At 39.2% G+C, this 20,349-nt stretch overlaps 1 protein-coding gene across 1 annotated transcript in view; it reads right to left on the bottom strand.

The window, feature by feature from the left end:
• Positions 1 to 19,274, bottom strand: part of robo2 (roundabout, axon guidance receptor, homolog 2 (Drosophila)) — a 356,398-nt gene extending 337,124 nt beyond the window's left edge. Inside the window, exons 1-2 of the mRNA XM_048980730.1 lie at positions 18,952 to 19,274; positions 3,485 to 3,613 (exon numbers count right to left, since the gene is read on the bottom strand). Of these exons, the coding sequence (XP_048836687.1) occupies positions 3,485 to 3,613; positions 18,952 to 19,006 (184 nt within the window). The 5' untranslated portion in view covers positions 19,007 to 19,274. The remainder of the gene's footprint in view (positions 1 to 3,484; positions 3,614 to 18,951) is intronic.
• Between the last annotated feature and the right edge of the window lie 1,075 nt (positions 19,275 to 20,349).

Raw genomic sequence — 20,349 nt, 5'->3', positions numbered from 1 at the left:
GATTTACACTGAGATTTCCCAAAAAAAGCACATTTTCTCAGACTGACTACCTTTTGTCCATGTTATTAGATCAGAACTTTTGCTGATTCTGGCTATTTTGTAAAAGGGAATTTGGTAACATTTAAAAAATAAGGTTCCCTTTTGCCGCTTATAAACGGTAGCAACTCATCAATTAATAGAAAGAAAACTCTGCTATAACTTGTTTAAAATAGTCTGTTAATGATTTACAAATTGCTACAACCTAAGTAATAACCTGCGTATAAACCATTCAGAAACCCTTTGTAAGGGTAGTCTTACTGTAACGTGCGACTGATAATTTGTTTCCCTCATGTGAGAAACGGGGGGATTCAATAAGGGGGACATGATCCAAGTATATAAGGTTCTAACAGGTTTGGATGCTGTTCAATTCAATATTGCTTCAAATAAAAGAACTTGTGGTCATAAGTTAGAAAGGGAACATTTTAAGCTGGATTTGAGGAAGCACGTCTTTACACAGCATGTAGGTAGAGTATGAAATGGTCTTCCTGTTGGTGTAGCACAAGCTAAAACTTTGGATTCCTTTAAATCTGAGCTAAATAAGATTTTAACATCTCTCCCCAAAGGTGCTTTTCGGGCCAAATGGCCTCCTCTCGTTTGTAAATTTCTTATGTTCTTATGTGTTAAATGCAATATATGAGTTATTGTAAAGTTATTTTGTAGACATTGTTCTCATTTTGTCAAATCCAGGAGGTATCCTAACCTTGTGTCCTCTGCTGCCTAACAGAAGCTCCCGGCCCCCCAGTGACCCTCATCATATTAGCAGTTGGAAGATGGATAGATGGATGGTCGGCCCCAAAAGATCTTCTAAAATGTAACGTGTGAAAATCACGACTGTTCACGCAAGCTTTCAAATTATACCCATTTTTCATGATAGTTTTTGATTTATACTACATGGCCTACTAAGAAGCATTGTGACAGACACCCAAATCAAACAGTCTCCATGAAGAACATATAACATCCCCAGATGAAAAAAAAAGAGAGTCCGGTCATCTTGCTTGTTGTACGTTTAATGTTTCGCCATGCAATGCCACATCTGGCTCTTTGAAAGATACTTCTGTTGGGGTATCTTTCAAATATGGGGCCTTTAACTCCAGTAGGTTTATCTGATGACCGTAGCTAGCATGCTCCTTACAGCAGTGTTGTCAAATGTGTGGCTTGATAGGACTAAAGGATCAATAGCAAAATGGCCTGATAAAGCAAGGTGCTAAGAAGCTTTTTTCATTATATTCTTTCTTCATTATATGTCCAGTGGTTGATTTTGGACACATATACTTTTCTTTAGCGCAATAATTTTTTTTTTGGATTTCCAAGAAAACTACCCCCACATACATGTTCTGGGCCATAGGTATGATCAGATTTAAACATTCTGCATTAGACTGCTCTAGGTCCAAGGAATCCTACTCTGAACTGACACTAGCAAGAAATGGTGCATTTCAGATCAGACTTCCTCCAGATTGAGGAAGATCACTCTCTCCACAAAGCTGACATGGTGTCACACCAGTAATGCTAACAAAGATAGATCTGCCATAATGTGGTTAACCCCCCTGCTGCAAATGGGTGTATCCAGGGAACAGCCACATAGGCAAACCTGACTATTTCCGAATCTCTCAAGTGGAATAAATCTGCCACCGTGGGCTGGCCAGTGCCTCCCAGCATGACACACCACATATGCTTAGCGATCGATATATGACAAACACAAAGGTCAGACAAATATATGAGCAAATTTAGTTCCCAGGACATCATACATTAAAGGACAATAAACGCCCTTTACCTTTCATGGATTTTACCAAGTTTCAACTCCCTCCACAGTAAAAAAATTAGACTTCACAGTCCTTGTCAAAGGCAATCTTTAGATTTGTACTACTTGGATTTTATGGTCTTATTTCTGTTGCCAAGACACTAAAACACTAATGAATCCTAGCTTTTGGAGATTGTTAAGCCAATTGGATGAAAATTTTTCCAACACTATTTCGGCAGCACAAGGTGAAAATGTCAAGGTTGCTTCAGCTCCAGAAAATGCACAACTCCATCAGCTTCACTGACAGCTGAAACCTCTGGCATAGGGTCCAAAAACAAGCATATTTGGCTCAACAGCTACAGCGTCTGTGATATAAATTTGATGTTTATACTTCAACTTTAGTATTTACCATGCAACCATTTTAAATCGAAACTCAAGACTTACTTACTTTGGAAAGCTTTTAATATTTAGTTGGGGCTGACATTTTACTGTTTCATGTACCCCATACTGTGTCTTTCGACTTTCTATTGTGTTTTATGTTTTGGACTTCTCATATTTGTTGTAGTGTATTTGTGATACCGTATTCTGTTTTTATTTCACGCAGTTTTTATTTTACCTGCTATAATTTTAGTTTTAATTGTGAAGCGCCTTGGTCACTTTTAGTGTTGTAAAGCGCTATATAAATAAATGATTGATTCATTGATTTATTCGCATGTTGTCAAGGTTCTTCGCTGAATTTAAGCACCATGTGTTAAAGGTTTTGCGGCGGCTGAGCAGGTGTTTGTCTTTGTCTGTCATATCTTCTAATACTGGCATCCATCTGTCTCCCTCTCTTCGCTGTCCTCTCTTTGTTATATTTTATTCTGACACATACCACAGTTATGTGCCATTAATCAGGCCCCCATGTATGAGACTTGAATGCTAAATCCCTTTCCTGTTTTTCCTCAACCCCACAATAGAAAAGGACACATTAACCTTGCAGGCTGCTTCAATTTCCTTCCCTGAAATCAGCAATATTGCAAGAAGAAGAAATTCCCCAACTGTCTTGCCTGCAAGTTCCTCCCCTGAAAGATTGTGTCTGCATGTGTGTGTGCATTTGTGTTTGAGTGTGTGTGTGTCTGCGCACACACACACACTTGTGTGCCACTGTGAGGCAGTTCCCGCTATGCTATAAATAAGCTCAGGCTGTAGTGAGAAGCAAAAGCCTGTGGAGGAGAGTGACAGCAGAGGGCACACTGGCCTCCCGCTCCATGAGAGGTGTAAACTGAAACCAAAGCCAAATCCAATAAGTCTGCAGAGCATAACCACACAGCGCAAGAGACAGCAGAACACTATGCTGTAGATGTTTACACACATCAGACTGACCTAAAACCTGAATGGGAAAAGAAGTCTGAAAAAAGAAATGTGTAAACCCATAGAAAAAAGTTCTTTGGCTAGAGCGAGTGCAAATACCAGCGTTTCCAAGGTCAGACAAGATGTGTGCATCATCTATTCGCATATATCGATTTTTTTCCTGAATCTCAGTAGGGTATGAAATCTGAAACTATATTCTAAACAGTCAAGTCTGCCTTTTCAAACCCCATGGCAAAAAACATTTTGAAAATCGAGCTGTATTCGTGAAGCTGCCCACTCACGGAAGATCTTTTCTGCCTGTCTTGCTAAAGTTTTCCAGCCATGGCAAAATAATGAACACCACCTTGTTCTTACCTTGAACCTGGGCGCATGTGGATTGAGGGCAGAGGAGGAAGATGATAGGGAGGATATTAAGGAATGTCTTGGGCAGGAGGGCAGTGGGCACCTTGCTGTCCCATCTGATGGCCATCGCAACATCAGGAGCTGAGGCAGAAATGGTTCGGGTCATGAAGGTCATAAAGCATCGAGCTTACCTGCACAACTGAGCAGGGCTGCTGTGCTCCTGGACTAAAGGTTAGACAGAGATGCTGTAAAAACAACAAAAAAAAAACAAGTAAGAGTGCCTTTGCATTGATGGCCAGCCCAGCTGTTCATGAAGCTGGTTTCATCTAAAAAACGGAAAAAGTGTGGAATAAACATAATGAAACTTGTTAGTCATACTCCGAGTAAATCTACATGAAATGCAAATTCTCTATTCAGAATGAAACATTCATTAGACAAAAGCTTTTAATCGGCTAACAATACATCAGAAATTATTGATTTGAAAAATTTGTGCAGGGACAAAATTTACTGCTGCGTTCATACTTAATGAAGTATTATTTCTACATCTACATCCAGTGTATACAGCATTTGTAGATTAAGTACTATATTGGAAGATTTTACGTTTCAGAGTAACTGTAGTGCACAAAATACACTTTTGAGCCAAACATTATGACCACCCCCATATAAAGCTAATCATGTTGACTATTTTGTAAAAACGGTGTGTGTCAAGATCTGGGGTATATTAGACCATAAGCTAACTTGCAGTCGATATACTGAGACAGACAGAAAGACCACGAACTGCTGATAGGGTGCTGACCAGCCAAGATTCGTCAATGCTATCCAATGTAGTACAAAAGAACAGAAGGGCTACTGTCATACAAGTGGCTGATAATTTTAATGATGGTCTCAGGTGTAATGCTTATGCTAACAGTATCATAGAACATATACAGTTATGTGAAACAATTGGGACACCCCTTGAAAACCAGTGTCTTCATTACCATATGTAAACATATGGACATTTATTTTTCATTTTAACGATATTAAGAGAAAACAGTAATATAACTGAACAAATAAAACTAAAGAAATGTCTTTTAAAAATAATTTGTAAAATGCAACCAACAGAAAAGCAATTTCTTGTAAGGACACCTACATTCATTTCTATTATGCCTAGAATTACATTCAGGTGCACCACATCAGGTATTCTAGTATTCTAGAGGAGCCTGTCTTATTTAAACCTCAGATAGTACTTTAGATTGCTCTTGATTGTTGACCCCCAGCTCCCTGGGCGCTGCTACGAGTGGCAGCCCGTCGTGGACAACTTACTCTACTAAAAAGAGCAAGTTGGGGAGGCGTAAAGACAATTTCCCCACGGGGATAAATAAAGTATCGATTATTATTATTATTGTCAGGATCGCAAGTAGCAACGGGCAGGCTGGCGAAGGAAGACGCTGGCAGCAAAAAGACGGTGTAATGGGGAATTTATTCAGGGCTACGGATTGGACAGAGCTACACAACCAAACTAACATCAATGACGGACAACAGGCGAGGCAAGATGGAGACTCAAATAGACAAGACTGGGCGAAAATAATAGGACACAGCTGGGCCAGATCGGGGAAGCACACGTGGGTAATCAGGGGGGCGTGGCACACACGAGGATCGTACGAGACGGGCATGACAATTATTATTATTATTATGATTATTTTTATTATATCAGTGGTATCACCATGGTGAGATCTAAAGAGCTTTCTAAGGCCTTCAGAAAGAGTCTGGGAAAGGATATAAACAGATCACAAAAGAATTCAAAATCAGTCATTCCACTGAAAAATAATTTACAAGTGAATAACATTTAAAACAACTGGCAACTAGTGATGCATCAATCGACCAGTCAGGGGCCGGAATCGGCCAAGTTTTCAACATCATATGCACAGCGGCGCAGGCAATAGCCTCACTGCTGTGTGCACACTCATAGTTACACGCTAACACGTTAGTGTGGAAGTTCTCCACTGAAAGTGAAGACAACACAAAGCTTACAGTTTGTAATATAGTGCAAACCACTTATAGTGATAACATCTGTCTGGGTGAAAATGATCAGTATAAGTGAATCATCATTATATTTGTTTTTTTTTCCTTTTTCTTAGTCTCAGGCTGATTACCATCTAGTTGACATTTGTATATTTATTACATGTATATACAGTAAGGTAATGAAATGGACAGGCCACTATTTGCTGAATTTTCTTGATTCTTTAAAAATAAAGTTCAGCTGTTTCAACCGCATTTCAAATTACAGTACTACACAAATTAAATTACTGAACTGTGTATAATTAAAATATGCTACAATACAATATAATACTGTACATAAAATGCAGCTTATTGTAGTTTCGCTGCTGCATCTCTTGTTTGGCAGTTTATCATAAGCTTTGAATAGTCCATAATTGTCATTGAGTGAACATAACTTTCCGTTTCCCATCATGTTTCTGAGCATGCAGCATTAGCCTCAGGTAGCCTAGCTAGCCAGACACGGATGGATTACCGTAAGGCAAAGTAAGCTTATCAAAGTAAAGTTACAAAAAGATAGATTTAACATTTAACATTTATATTTATATTTAAGTTTTATATTTAACATTTATATTTATATTTACATTTAACATTTAGATTTAACATTTAACATTTATATTTATATTTAAGTTTTATATTTAACATTTATATTTATATTTACATTTAACATTTATATTTAACATTTAACATTTATATTTATATTTAAGTTTTATATTTAACATTTATATTTACATTTACATTTAACATTTATATTTAACATTTATATTTATATTTACATTTAACATTTATATTTAACATTTACATTTAATATTTATATATAGACAAACCATTTATATTTACATATGAGAAACAATTTTGAACATAATTTACACAGCAAAAAAACCTGATGATCCACAACACCATTGACTTCTAGCTAAATGTCAGAAAATTGCACTAAATGTTGAAAAAGTGGCAAGTACAAAAATGTTTGCTACCTTTACAAACGGCGCCCCATAAGAACCTGCTACTGTGTTGTTTGGTATCATTGTGTGCACCACACTGAACATGGACTAGAAAAAGCACATGAGATAGCCGTCTGAGGAGCTCAGAAAGATGATTATAGATTATAGATATCCATGTTAAAGGTAAAAGCTATAAGGCCATCTCCGAGCAGCTTCATGTTCCTGTGACCACAATTGCCAATTTTGTTAAAAAGTACAAGGTTCATGGGACTGTAGCCAACCTCCCAGGACGTGGACACAAGAGGAAATGCAACCTCAGGTAGATCAGAAGGATAGTGCGGATGGTAGAGAAAGAGCCAAGGAAACCATCCAAAACCATTCAAGCTGAGCTCCAAGGTCAAGGTACGTCACCTTCTGATCGTACCATCCGTTGCATTTTGAACAATAATGGGCTTCGTGGGAGAAGACCCAGGAGGGCTCCACTACTGACAGAAAAACGTAAAAAAGGCAGAATGGAATTTATCTAAAATGCATGCTGACAAGCCCCAAAGTTAATGGGAGAATGTCCTTTGGACTGATGAGACAAACCTGGAGCTTTTTGATCAGTCACATCAGCTCTATGCTTACAAAAGGAAAAATGACGCTTTAAAAGAAAAGAACACCTCAACATACCTACTATGAAACATGGAGGGGGCTCGGGTTTATTTTGGGGCTGCTTTGCTGCATTTGGCACGGAGAGCAAAACATACTGCCCATTGTCAGAAAGCTCAGCCTGAGTCGCAGGTCATGGGTCCTCCAACAGGATAATGACCCAAAACATACTGCCCAGTGTCAGAAAGCTCAGCCTCAGTCGCAGGTCATGGGTCCTCCAACAGGATAATAACCCAAAACATACTGCCCAGTGTCAGAAAGCTCAGCCTGAGTCGCAGGTCATGGGTCTTCCAAAAAAATTATAACCCAAAACATACTGCCTAGTGTCAGAAAGCTGAGCCTCAGTCGCAGGTCATGGGTCCTCCAACAGGATAATGACCCAAAACATACTGCCCAGTGTCAGAAAGCTCAACCTCAGTCGCAGGTCATGGGTCCTCCAACTGGATTATAACCCAAAACATACTGTACTGCCCAGTGTCAGAAAGCTCAGCCTCAGTCGCAGGTCATGGGTCCTCCAACAGGATTATAACCCAAAACATACTGCCCAGTGTCAGAAAACTCAGCCTCAGTCGCAGGTCATAGGTCCTCCAACAGGATAATAACAGAAAACATACAGCTCAAATCATTCAAGAATGGCTGAGAAAAAAGAAAAAAGCACTGGACTATTCTTTAATGGCCCTCCATAAGCCCAGATCTTAATCCTATGGAAAGATCTGAAAATTGCAGTGTGGAGATGCCACCCTTCAAGCCTGTGACAGCTTGCGCAATTTGCTCAGGAAAAGTGGGCCAAACTACCTGTTAGCAAATGCAGACGTCTCATTGTGAAGTACAGAGATCAGTTGTTGGCAGTGATTGTCGCAAAAGGTGGTGGCACAAAATATTAAATTAAAGGTACCATCTTTTTTGTCCGTGCCATTTTAATTTTCATATATAAACGATTCAATAGAATCAATAATCAAAAGGAAAGTCTGACTTGAGTTAAATATGGAATAGACATTAAGGGATGCCATTCAACTTTTATCATTTTCAAATTATTTCAGAAATAGTTCTGTTGTTTTTTATTTTTATGGAAGGGTACCAACAAATTTGTCCATGTCTGTATAAGGGATCATTACATTGGAAATCTTTGGTTTTCTCAACTTATTATTTTCAATGAGACTGCAGCACCTAATCTGATGTGCACTGTGTTTCTGCTCCTTTGTGACACCGAGGGAGCACTTGATCCATTCAAAGAATGAAAGCCTCTTGTTCATCAAAAGGTCAGCTTCAGAAATCAGCTTTTTAAATACTGAGTAATAAAATGAATCGATGTGCAACTAATGTGCGGTACAGCTTGGGCTCAACCAGGTACAGAAGGTCTTCACCTGCACTAGCAGTAAAGGGTAAGGCCAGCAGGGACAGATTACCAATGGAGCGATGGAGAGAGCAAACTATTAGAGGAAACATGTTAACACTAGTAGGGATAAACTTAATCTGAGGGCTCAGAGGAAGGGAAAAGGGAATTTTCACTGAACTTTACAGAAACATGATCCAGGCTCCTACAGAGTGGGCATCCAAGTGGAATGCACAAGCGCCTGGTGGGTCATCACATGGGCAGGCCAAGGGGGATTCCATCTGCAGCGCTTGATGGAGGCATCGAGGGCAAAAGGGGGAGGGGGGACTGGCAAGGATATACAACACACAAACACAGACTTAAATAAACAAACAACCTGATGGGTGGATTAGCTACAAGCTGACACCGAAATATGACCCTTCAGACACACATTTAATGTACAAAACCTTTCCATGGTCCATTGCTTATGTGCGTTAACTCTCACAACTGACACACAGGCAGTTAAGGCTCAACACGGTAATGTACAGCTTAGCGTTACAAAGCCCTTAAATTGTTTCAAATTATGTAGTATGGAATTAACAAGCATTGTAAAACATAATTCTAAAAAAAATCAGTGACAACATTACTAAGATTTATTGCCCCACTGACACAAAACACCACAATATAACAAGCATGTCCTAAAAAAGTGTCACAAATGAATCTTTAACAAAGCAGCGATAAATATTGACTAGAGGAGCAAACACCCATTTTGCAATTCAGTACTTCCCAAAACATTAATGGTACTTTATCAAGGTGTTAGAACCATTAGCTTATATGCAGTAAGTGAGGCAAAGTTACACATGGCAGTCTTAAAGAAACCATACCGAAGAACAAGACAGAAACCAGCTGGACAAGTAAGCCATGGATGGTGTGAGACTGGCTCCTAAATGCCATCAGTGACACAGGCCTGCGTTTCACAGCCGTACCAGAGTGAAGAACTGAAAAATCAATAGACCTGCACTTCTAGTGGTCTCACCCATTCCCCACGGAAGTAAATCATGAGAGTACAGGCTCCGAAGAAGTAAGCACTGTAGCAGTGCCTGAGCAAACTTGACCGCTTGTTGAGCCTGGACTAAAGCAAACTGAATGGTTAGCATGCCTCCAGGTGCAATTCAAATTCACTGTTGGGTCATATCTGATTTAGGAAACAGTCATAAACCCAAATGTTCCAAACATTTGTGTTCCTGTATATTTTTACTCGACTCACTGAGCTCAGATATTCTTTTTTAATCTGTCATAAAGCTGTGCTTATGTAGTGCTGTTTCTTTAAAGGGTTTTAGTTCCATTGACTGCAATCTTTCTGACATCAGTGTTTGAATAGCATATAAGGTTAATTTAATCCCATCCCTGACACACTTTAATCTTAAAAATTTCTTAAACTTTATGAAATATCTATGAAGAGCCAGATTAATGTAACGTAATATAATGGAATGGACACATTCACCCTTGTTACTTTGTCAATACAACATTAACCCCACCCTATACTACCATACATTACTGCACTTTCACACCATGCTGATATAATCTTAAATTCATTCAACTTTACTCCACATTTCCCTATGGCCATCTACCCTCTCACCCTTCAATATCTTACAGTAACTGCTCAGTCTCCGCCAGCACTTTCTACCTCCAGTGCACCCATCTAGCCCCGGTTGAAAAATGTGAGACCCCTCTCACATTGGTCCAGTCCCACATAAATCTACGCTGCCTGTAATTCTCCAAGTGTTACAATTTGCATCAGGAGTAATTAAGGATGCAGGCGAGAAGAGGGTGGCGTGCAGCTCATCCATATCCTAGTCCAATGGCAGGCCACTCCTGGATGGTGGCCCAGGAGGGACAGATTGGAGAGTGGTGGTGGCCAAACAGTCCTGTGTTTGTAAGCCTGTGTCTTCCCCCCTTCCCATGCCCTGCAAAATTCCCCATCATACAGGTCAGACTCAATATTCAATATGACCTCTAGTCATCATCTATAGCAGCAAGGTAAGTAAAAAAAATTCAGACACCAGGAAGCCTGACAAGGGGCTAAAGACAGGTCGCTATCCAGGGTCCTGAATCAGTAGCTTCCGGTGGACCCGGCTCAGTCTGAACAACACACTGTGTGCACTGGGTGAGGCACAGACATGCTGACAAAATGCAATTATGCAGGAGCCCTTAAGTGCCAAGAATAAAGAAGGCAAATAAAAACAGGACCAAATGGAGACACGTGAAGCAAATTTCATACTGGTACTCTGTGCGTCACAGTAAAAACTTTTTACGACTGTTCAACAGCATACCTTCTACCCAGAAACATACCCTCTATACAAAACTGCACAGTGTATTATTAACCGATAATCCTCCTTTTTTGAGCGAAAATATTGTTCCGACTGACAAGTCTCACCTATAATTATTGGATCTGTAATTCTATGCAATGGTATGCAAGTACCTCCTGCAAGCTCCCATGTATGGGTGCATTACTGACCTTTGCTCCTTTAACTTTGTATCTTTGAACGGATTGAAAGCTTTTATACATTATTATACACAGAACAAATCTGAGAAGTCAGACATATTTACTACATGTAGGTTGAAATTATGCTTATGAGAATCTGTCTTTACCACCTCATGTGAACAATCTCTCCTGGTAATACTAATCCGTGTCTCCCAGCCATCAAGGGAGTGCCCTGCTGGACTATATATGATCAGCTGTATTATTCCCTTACAGAATTACCACAGAAGATTTCACACAGCCAGGGGGCATATTTAACAGTGCCTAAAGTCACCTTCAAATACGATCCTCCTCCCAGCACATATCTCATTCGCTGTGGGGGTACAGCGCAAGGCTGCATTGTTAATGTGCAAAAGAAAGGCCATGCAGGACCCTTTCAAAAGTTACAGCTGTTTCACCCACAGGAGCCCAGGACACCCAGGTGTGGTGATCTGTGCTGTTTATTTACTTGACATGACCATGCCAAAGTTCCAGCAAGTGGTCTTAAATCATCAGTGGGGCCCTTGACAGAACTGAAGTAACCCGCTGTTACCAAAGTGTGAGGTTTCAGACATCGTCGTAAAGAATCAGACATCTGAACCATTACAATACCACAGACCATGGAAAAAGAAATGCTTCCCCCCACCCCTCGGGAACAGCCCCCGAAAGACAAACAGCCTGATCATTCCCATCTGTTTATAATGGACACCAAAAAAGAGCAGGAACCTGCAACATATCAGACAGTTGCATGTATCCTTTGGTCAGCCCTACCTGTTAATATTTTTACAAGAGGAAGGCCATGAGTGGTCTTTCATCAGCATACTTCTCCTGTTAAATCTTATCAGTTTACACTGAAACCATGGTGAAAGAGTGACTGTCACTGTTTCAGTACAAATCTCCAAGCCACTAATATTTCCTTAAATTGACATCAAGGAGAAAGAATGAAAGCCAGAAGTCTTACATTAGCAAACAAAGAATTAAAGCCGGAAGTCTTACATTAGCAAACAAAGAATGAAACCCAGAAGTCTTACATTAGTAAACATGCTCAAAATACATTTTCGCTAATTACACCAATACAAGCGAGAATGGATTTCTATTAACTATCATGCGGAAATTTACACTGCTACATTATCACACATCTGCAGGAAACTTCTCACCCCACCTTACCTTTCCTTTGAACCCTCCTCCAGTCAGACTTGGAATTCTCTTTCCTATGTCGTAAATCCTAGTCACTGGAGAATGAGGGAGGTGCGAGTGAGGAGGAGAGATGAAGAGACAGCAATGATATGCCGATACAGCCTGGTGCTACTGTTCTCCTGCGCTCACACACACAACTGGCAAGAGACTGCTCCCCTGTGCCCAAGCACAGCCCATCAGAAAAGCTGGGGGGGGCGGGAGAGGGGAGGGGTGGGGGAGAGAAATTGCCTAGCTAATGCAGACTGTCACAGACGGCTGCATTCCCTGGTTTGTCCAGTACAAGTAAACTAAATGTCTTCCACAGAGACATTAATTAAAGTAATTTGATCCCTTGTTCTAGGGAAAAGCCATGTTGTTGCATGGTCCAGTTCTCCAATAGGTCCTCTCCCCTCTGCTGCTTGTCTTCTTAGTTGAATTTGTGCAGTAGAGATACGAAATGTTAAACCTCACTCAACATTATTTAAAAAAGCTCTTGAGAATTGTTATCCATAAGAACAAACTGAGAAATGTTTAATGGTGAAAGTACTAATCTTTTAGAAAAAGAAACCTGGAGGGGCTTTTTCAAACTTTGTTCATTTCAGAGGTCTCCTTTCAGATGTATTTCCATCTATAAGGACGACTCAGAAAAGTGAGACAGTAATGACACCACACTCTCAAGCAAAAAATTAAAGACTGTTTCTAAATGTTTGTAGCATTCAATTAATAAAATGTAAGTGACCAACATGATAATAACCGATAAAATGAATCAATGTGCACAATAACAATGGCTCAACTATAATTTCACATCTCAGGAAAGAGGGGCATTTCAAAATAAGTAATACAGTTCAAATGTAAATGACTGTTAAAGTAGTTTGGCTCTTGACTCAACTGACCATTTTTTTCTATGGAGTAAGTTTAGCATGCACAAGAAAAAAGGTTTCATATGAGGTAAAATCATCCACTTACATGTAATGCCACAATCTCTTCAATAAAAATGTGCCAAAAATATACCAATTCCGCCCTTTTAAATCTGTCAAAAAGAACTAAGAACTGGAATAGAAAACTCAATTGTACTTATAAAAATTTTCTTTTTTCATATAAATGTACTATTTAGATATTCCTTACTATAAAAGATAAAGACTGTGCTTAGTAATCAACAGTACTGTATATGTGTATATCTACTCTTCCTTATTGCACCATACATAAAAAGTATGCACTACGAGGCATGCTCAGCATAAACGCCACATTTACCACTTTTAAGAAAGGTGATCACATCTAATGTATGTGATCACCATAATAACCACAAATCACGTTAGCAGCAAATACAGTAAACTTTGTGCAACACTTCTTTGTATGCAAAAAATATTGCAATATAGCAATTCCATGTACAATATGCACCAATCAGGAATAAAATTCAAACCACCTGCCTAATATTCTAATATGTCCTCCTACCGCTGCCAAATCAGCTTTGACCTTTCAAGGCATGGACAGGTCACAAGGTGTCTTGTGGTATCTTGTACCAAGATGGTAGAATCAGATCCTTTAAGTTCTGCAAGTTGCAAGGTAGTGCTTGAATGGATCAGACTTAATAGTCCAGAATATCCCACAGATGCTCAATCAGATAGAGATCTGAGGAATTTGGGGCCAAAGTCAAGACCTTGAACTCTTTTACATTTTTCTACAATTTTGCAGAATGCAGTGCACTAGGGGTGTAACTGTACACAAATATCATGGTTGGTTAGGTTTTCGGTACAGCAGGAGTAAAAGAAACAAAATATAATTTGCATCTTTTTTTCTTTATTAAACAGTGGTTTACCGAACAAAGTATGACTGTGTTTCTTAAATAAAAAGTATCTGCTACAACCGACTAATAAAAAACAAAATTTACTTAACATCAAAATAAATATTCTCTCAAGTAAATAAAAATAAAATAAATATCCATTAAGGTGCACATTTAGAAAATTAGAGGTACCTGATCTGTACTGTATTCACATTAGCAGCTTTCAGCTCCATATTAGAACTGTGCAACACAAATATTGCCTCAAAAAATACAAAGCATAACAAAATAAATTTCCATTATGGTGTAGCATTTTAAAAAATACCTGTGCTATACTTATATTCACAGGAACAACTTCCAGCTTCACATTAGGACATACACGCATGTGATGTGGCGCGACTTCATCTGCCGGGGGAGACATACAAATACACAAATGGTCTGCATTTGCTACATTCATTCGGTACATACGTGTACCAGACCAAAAGACCCATACAAAAATTTTTCAGTACAAATACATGTACTGTTACACACTTACAGGGAGCATCATTCTGCTGAAAGAGTCCACCCTCATTGGGAAATACCATTACCATGAAGGGGTGTACAACAATATTTAGGTAGATACGTGTCGATGTAACGTCCACGTGAATGCCAGGGCCCAGCAGAACATTGCCCAGAGCATCACACTGCCTTCTTCTCATAATGCATCCTGGTGCCATCTCTTCCCCAAATAAATGACACACACACCCAGCTGTCCACGTAATGCAAGAGAAAATATGACTCATCAGACCAGGCCACTTTCTTCCATTGCTCTATGGCCCAGTTCTGATGTTCACGTGTCCATTGTAGGCACGTTCTGTAGTGGACAGGGGGCAGCATGAGTACACTGACTGGTCTGCAGCTACACAGCCCCATACACAGCAAGCTGAGATGCACTCTAGGTTCTGACACCTTTGTTTCATAGCCAGCATTAACTTTTTCAGCAATTTCTGCTACAGTAGCTCTCCCACAGAATCAGACCAGATCGGTCAGCCTTCGCTCCCCACACACATCAGTGAGCCTTGGGCGCCCATGACCCTATCACTGGTTCTCCGTTTTACCACTTTTGGTAAGTACTGACCACTGCATACCGGGCAGACCTGTCGTTTTGGAGATACTCTGACTCAGTTGTCTAGCCTTCACAGTTTGGCCCTTGCTGAAGTCGCTCAGATCCTTACGCTAGCCAATTTTTCTTGCTTCCAACACAACTACTTACAGAACTGACCGTTCAAATGCCTAATATATAATGGCACCCTGTTCAGGCGCCATTGTCACAAGATAATCACTGTTATTCACATCCACTGTCAGGGGTTTTTATGTTACTGCTGATTGGTATAAGTAATATGTGGCAGTTGCTCAATGCACACTAGTCCTTACATCCCCATTTCCAGAATTCAACTGCACCATAACAATACCCAGAAGACAACTACATCACTAAGAACAAACTGACGAAAACTGATTTGCGAATACCCCCGAAATAGTTGGGAAAAATAGTAGATAGTATAGATGTTGAGAGCTCTGCTTCTCTCAGCGTCTTGCTGTGTGGTAATTTGTCTGGAACACAGCATAGGAGTGTGGCTAATGGGAACATCTTTATGCCAGCATCTGTTTTAATACATCTCTGTCTCAACCCACTGCTCTATATGGCTTTACAGCAGTGGTGGAGAACCCTGGTTCATTTTCAATGTGCCCAATTTAACAAAGAATGATCTTCAAAATTTGTTCGTACAAAATGTAATCAAAAATAAAGTTACTGTTGTTCATTAAACGATGTTTTCATATGCTGCCACTGGTGTAATGAGAAAACCTAAATAAAGATGTTCAATACACTCTCACAACGTGTTCCCCATATCCATAGATTGCACAGTGAGTCAGAAATTTTGTAACTGAAACTTATATTTGACTACGGAAACGTGATACTGGAGTGTAATCAAAAAACCCATAAGGTAGCATTTTTCGACAGGGAAGCAAAAATCAATAAAAAAATTGACTAAGCCTGCTATTTAGCAGATTATCTGTATATCATATTTACTTCCACGTTTTTCTTTAGGCAAAAAAAGGTCACTTGCTGCATGTGTGTGTGGGGGGGGGGCAGGGGGTGTTAGACAACTCAATATTTTATCCTCATATTTTTATATAAAAATATAGCACATATGTTTTTTTGGATACAACCTAGCCCTAGCCCAGAGACCAGGACTCTGAATACTTCCAGTGCTAGTTAGCAAGAACAAGTAACTGTTCAGTCACTTACTCCACTTGCCATACATAACCATTGACTGTCAGCTAAATTGAGCCTCTACAGAATACCAAATTCATTTAAGATTGTAGATATTAAACAACAAACTACTGAATCTCAACAGCACACTACATATTCCTTGTGAGCTCTGCCAGGACACAATCAGTAAAGGGAACAGATATGCATAGTTATTGTTGCTGCACACAATCATTCTGTAGTACGATCCCCAGTTCTGCTCTTGAGTAAAGTGTTTAGGAGGTTTCAACTTAACATATGCAGGTTTCTTCTTTTAAAACCTTAATTTTTAATTTTGATGCCAATAAAGCACTTCATTTTCATTTTCATGTTTTATATCAAGATACTAACAAAAAGCTTTGATCTGTTATAGTACCCAGTAATCAGATCTGGATTATATGTTCCTTCCAGACCTCCTAAACAAAGGTCAATATTTTAAGAATCAATCTTAAATGTAAAATAAATGAACTAGCATTACAGATCATAGATATTATGGTATTTTACGTTTCAAACCTTCTCCTAATTGTCCAATTACTCCTGCTAATTTTGTAAAAGGATGGAAATTATTTCATGCAAAGTTTACTATTCCATATACCTGTATTTATTGCTTACTGGTAACTTTCATTTGAAATTGCTTACCACCACACAGATTGCCTATAATTCACTGGTTACAGATCAAATTTCCTCAAAATCAAAGGAATCTCTCTCTTTAATACTGTCACGGTATGACTTAAAAATAACGATTATGCTATCCCAGACCACTGTGTGCCTATACCATAAATTTCCAAGAATGTGACTAAGCATTACTCAAGGGAACCCATACTGTAAATCATTGTCTGCAGAGATATGTGAATAAAAGCAGAGCCAATGATGTTTAGACCTTCAAAAACATCCAGATTAAATATTAACAAACCTGAAGTTGAATGACTATTAATGGATGCCATACTAAACAGGAGAGTAAGAGTCATTTATAATCATTACCATCATGCAGAAAAAGAATAACTCAGGCAATTCCTTAAACGGAGCACTTAAAAACAAGCTAAGATGATGAATGAGGAAACCGGGACACATAAAATAATCTCTACAAAACCCTGGCCCTGTGTTTGTTTACAAATTCAGGTTGTAGCAATTTACTTGAAAGCATATATGATGGCTATTCTAATAAATCTGAGAACAAATCTGAAATGAGCCCCCGACAGCAATGCTTTTAATAAATAAACACAGAAGAAAGGATTACAATGAAAATGATATACATTTTTCATTAGTCACATAATATTGTGATATTGTATAAAGCAGCAATTAATTTTATGGGACGTTTAAATTTCTTATATGGGGAGTGTAGTCTGGACGACAATGCAAACATTACTTTTTCTCAATTATTATATATTATCAGCAGATTTATAGCTGATGAAGTGTATACCTTTCAAAGTCCGCTGTATTGTTGATATATGGGTCATTAGAATTGCAAAGGTGGCTTGAAACTCTTGCCAGACTTAGAAGCCTGAGTCCATCAATGTAATTAGTACTACAAGCTGTCAAATGCTGTGTAGGCTTATTCGTAAAATTACTAAAAAAATAAGTCATCAGGTCACAGACAACTGAGTAATATGACATTTGGGACACAAATAAATTAAGAGAAGGAGCACAGATTTGTACTGAAACACAAAGCAATCATTCTTGGACCACAAATTGTAGGCACATTATGCTAATACACACTGAGATATTTCATTTCTGTATGCACTCCTTTCAAGAACTAATTATGTGGAAACAGCTTTTGTTATAGAATAGTACAAAAAAAAAAAAAAACCAGAAATCACTTCACAAGATGTCAATAAGCAGCAAATATGTCCTGAAGTGAAAAATTCACTTAAAGGGTGTTTGACTTAGTTGAGAGGCACATTTCTGGAGGGACATCTTGCCTAGAAGATGGGGTGCTGCTGCTAAACACATGATTGGCAGTCACATATGCAAGGACCCTGTAAATATGACACTGGTTAACATTTGAAATTAAAAAATATAAAATTTCACTTCATAAAATGTTCCTCAAAAGGAGGGTGGTTTGGAGTTCAAAAAGTCACCAAAACCTATAAACCAAAAGTGTACGTAACTGCGGTTCTGGCATATAAGAATATATAAGAAAATGTTGTCCTGCACATACAGGTTGGTGGATTAATGTGTTTTAAGAGAACCTGAGTCCTTACTGCCCTGCATATTGGCATCTTGTTCAGGGAATACCATGTCTCATGCCCTCTGGACCCCTTGGTAAGTGCCATTTTGGTAGTAGTTTTTAAGTTCTGAGGATAGCAAGCCGTCTAGGCTGGAATATTACATATTCTCTAAATCTGAGCATCAGAATCACTTATAAAGTGAATGCAAAATAATCCTACATAAAGGAAGTGGTTTTTTGGGCTTGCAATAGAGAATGAAAACACGATTGAAAGCTTGAAAGCAGGGTTTGGAAAGACTCCAGCTTACTTTTCACCCACAAAAAAATCCAAAGCACAAAAAAGAGAAAGGGGGGCGTTTTGAGCAACTCCAGTACTTCTAAGGAGACATTCTCAACTTTTCCAGGAGTGGATTTTCAGATAAATTAACGAAGGACATTACATGATAAGGTGGTGTCATAACTGATAGTCACACAGGTGATTCACGGAGGATCGAACGTACTAACAGGTGTTGTGCAAGAAATATAATTTGGCCGCACATAAAAGAGGGGAACGCGAGTTTCATGAGGGGATAGAGGGGTTAAGAGCAGCGACTCGGCCACCATCTATACACACCTACACATCTTGTCACGTCTCTGTCGGCCTCCGTTGTCTTGCTTCGCCCGCTCATTTTTCGTGAGACGCTTGTGAAGGGGTCGTCTGTGTAATTATATTTTTGTCCTTCGTGTTATTTTCTTAAACTTGCGTTTCCTTTGGATTAGTGCGTGGGAGTTTCCCTGTATCGTTTTCCGTTTGATTGCTTTGTAAGTTTCTCGGCAGTTTGTACATTTCACTCTACTGTTCGGATTAAATAACGTAAACATGGTGATATTTTGACAACATAACTCAACGTTAAGCAGTTTTATCTTCGTATGAACTCCACCTCAAGAAGCCGTCGACTGTCCGTAAAAGATGTCCGTCTCGTGCTCGGATACATGACGGTCCTACGATTTATTATAATAATAATAATTATTATTATTATTAATTTATTTATTTATTTTTAATGTTATTCCGCTGTTGCAGCCATTTCAGCCATACATTATGAATATCTCCTCAATAGCAGACAGCCAACCCCAGCTAACATAGGAATTGCGGTGCTTTCAAATTACAATGTACCGCGATATAATGTCTGGGTGGTATGACAGTATTAAAAATAGGATACCGTAGAAGCCTAGGCCTCCTGGCTGAGGGGGGTGGCGTTGGCTGCTGGCAGCAAAGTTTGCTTACTATGTGGAGCGGGCTTGTGGCGGTAAAACTTAGGAAGGACAGATTACCGGGACGTTGTGCGTCATTACCGGGTATTGAGGCTGCTGTCCCGGGAGACTTCCGGGAGAGGTGGGAAGTCTGAGAGAGAAAATCCTAAATGAAGCTGATGGACAGTTTTTCACTACGCTCGTTACTTTAGCGCGAGTCGTCGCTGCAGATTCTTTTACATTGAGCCAGCCGATTTGGATATTTCTGCTTTCGTCTACAGAGAACACAGAATATACTTTGATACATCAAAGAAGTTGTGCACTGTGAAGATGATTTATGAAGGTGTATGAAAACTATTTAGTCTAGATCCCGGAATCATGACCATCATATGGAGTGTAATGGGGCACTGCGATTTTTTTTTTACCCAGGATGGCCAGCCAGTCAGAGAAAAAAATCTGTTTCTCTGAAGAGAAAATCATTGCATGCTCAAGCAAATCTCCACAGTCTGTGGAAACCCAGAATCAACTGCAATGACTGTGTTCAGTATACTCATAATTGTCTTAGGTTGCCACTGTACATAAGTTTATCATATAGTAATGCTAACTGTCCTCATGGTTCACATGTTAAAATTTAGTACACAATGATAATATTTGCAAAAATATTGGTGATATTTACTTTTTTATGTGTGTGCCTGCATGTTCTTCCCGGTTCTGTGCGGGTTTGCTCCAGGTGCTCCGATTTTCTCACTACTGTCTCTAAATTGCCCATAGTGAGTGACTA

This window comes from Brienomyrus brachyistius, chromosome 17, assembly GCF_023856365.1.
Source record: "Brienomyrus brachyistius isolate T26 chromosome 17, BBRACH_0.4, whole genome shotgun sequence".
In the NCBI taxonomy this organism is placed as follows: domain Eukaryota; kingdom Metazoa; phylum Chordata; class Actinopteri; order Osteoglossiformes; family Mormyridae; genus Brienomyrus; species Brienomyrus brachyistius.
Note: the sequence above shows the minus strand (reverse complement) of the source record. Positions and strands in the feature narration are given on the sequence as shown.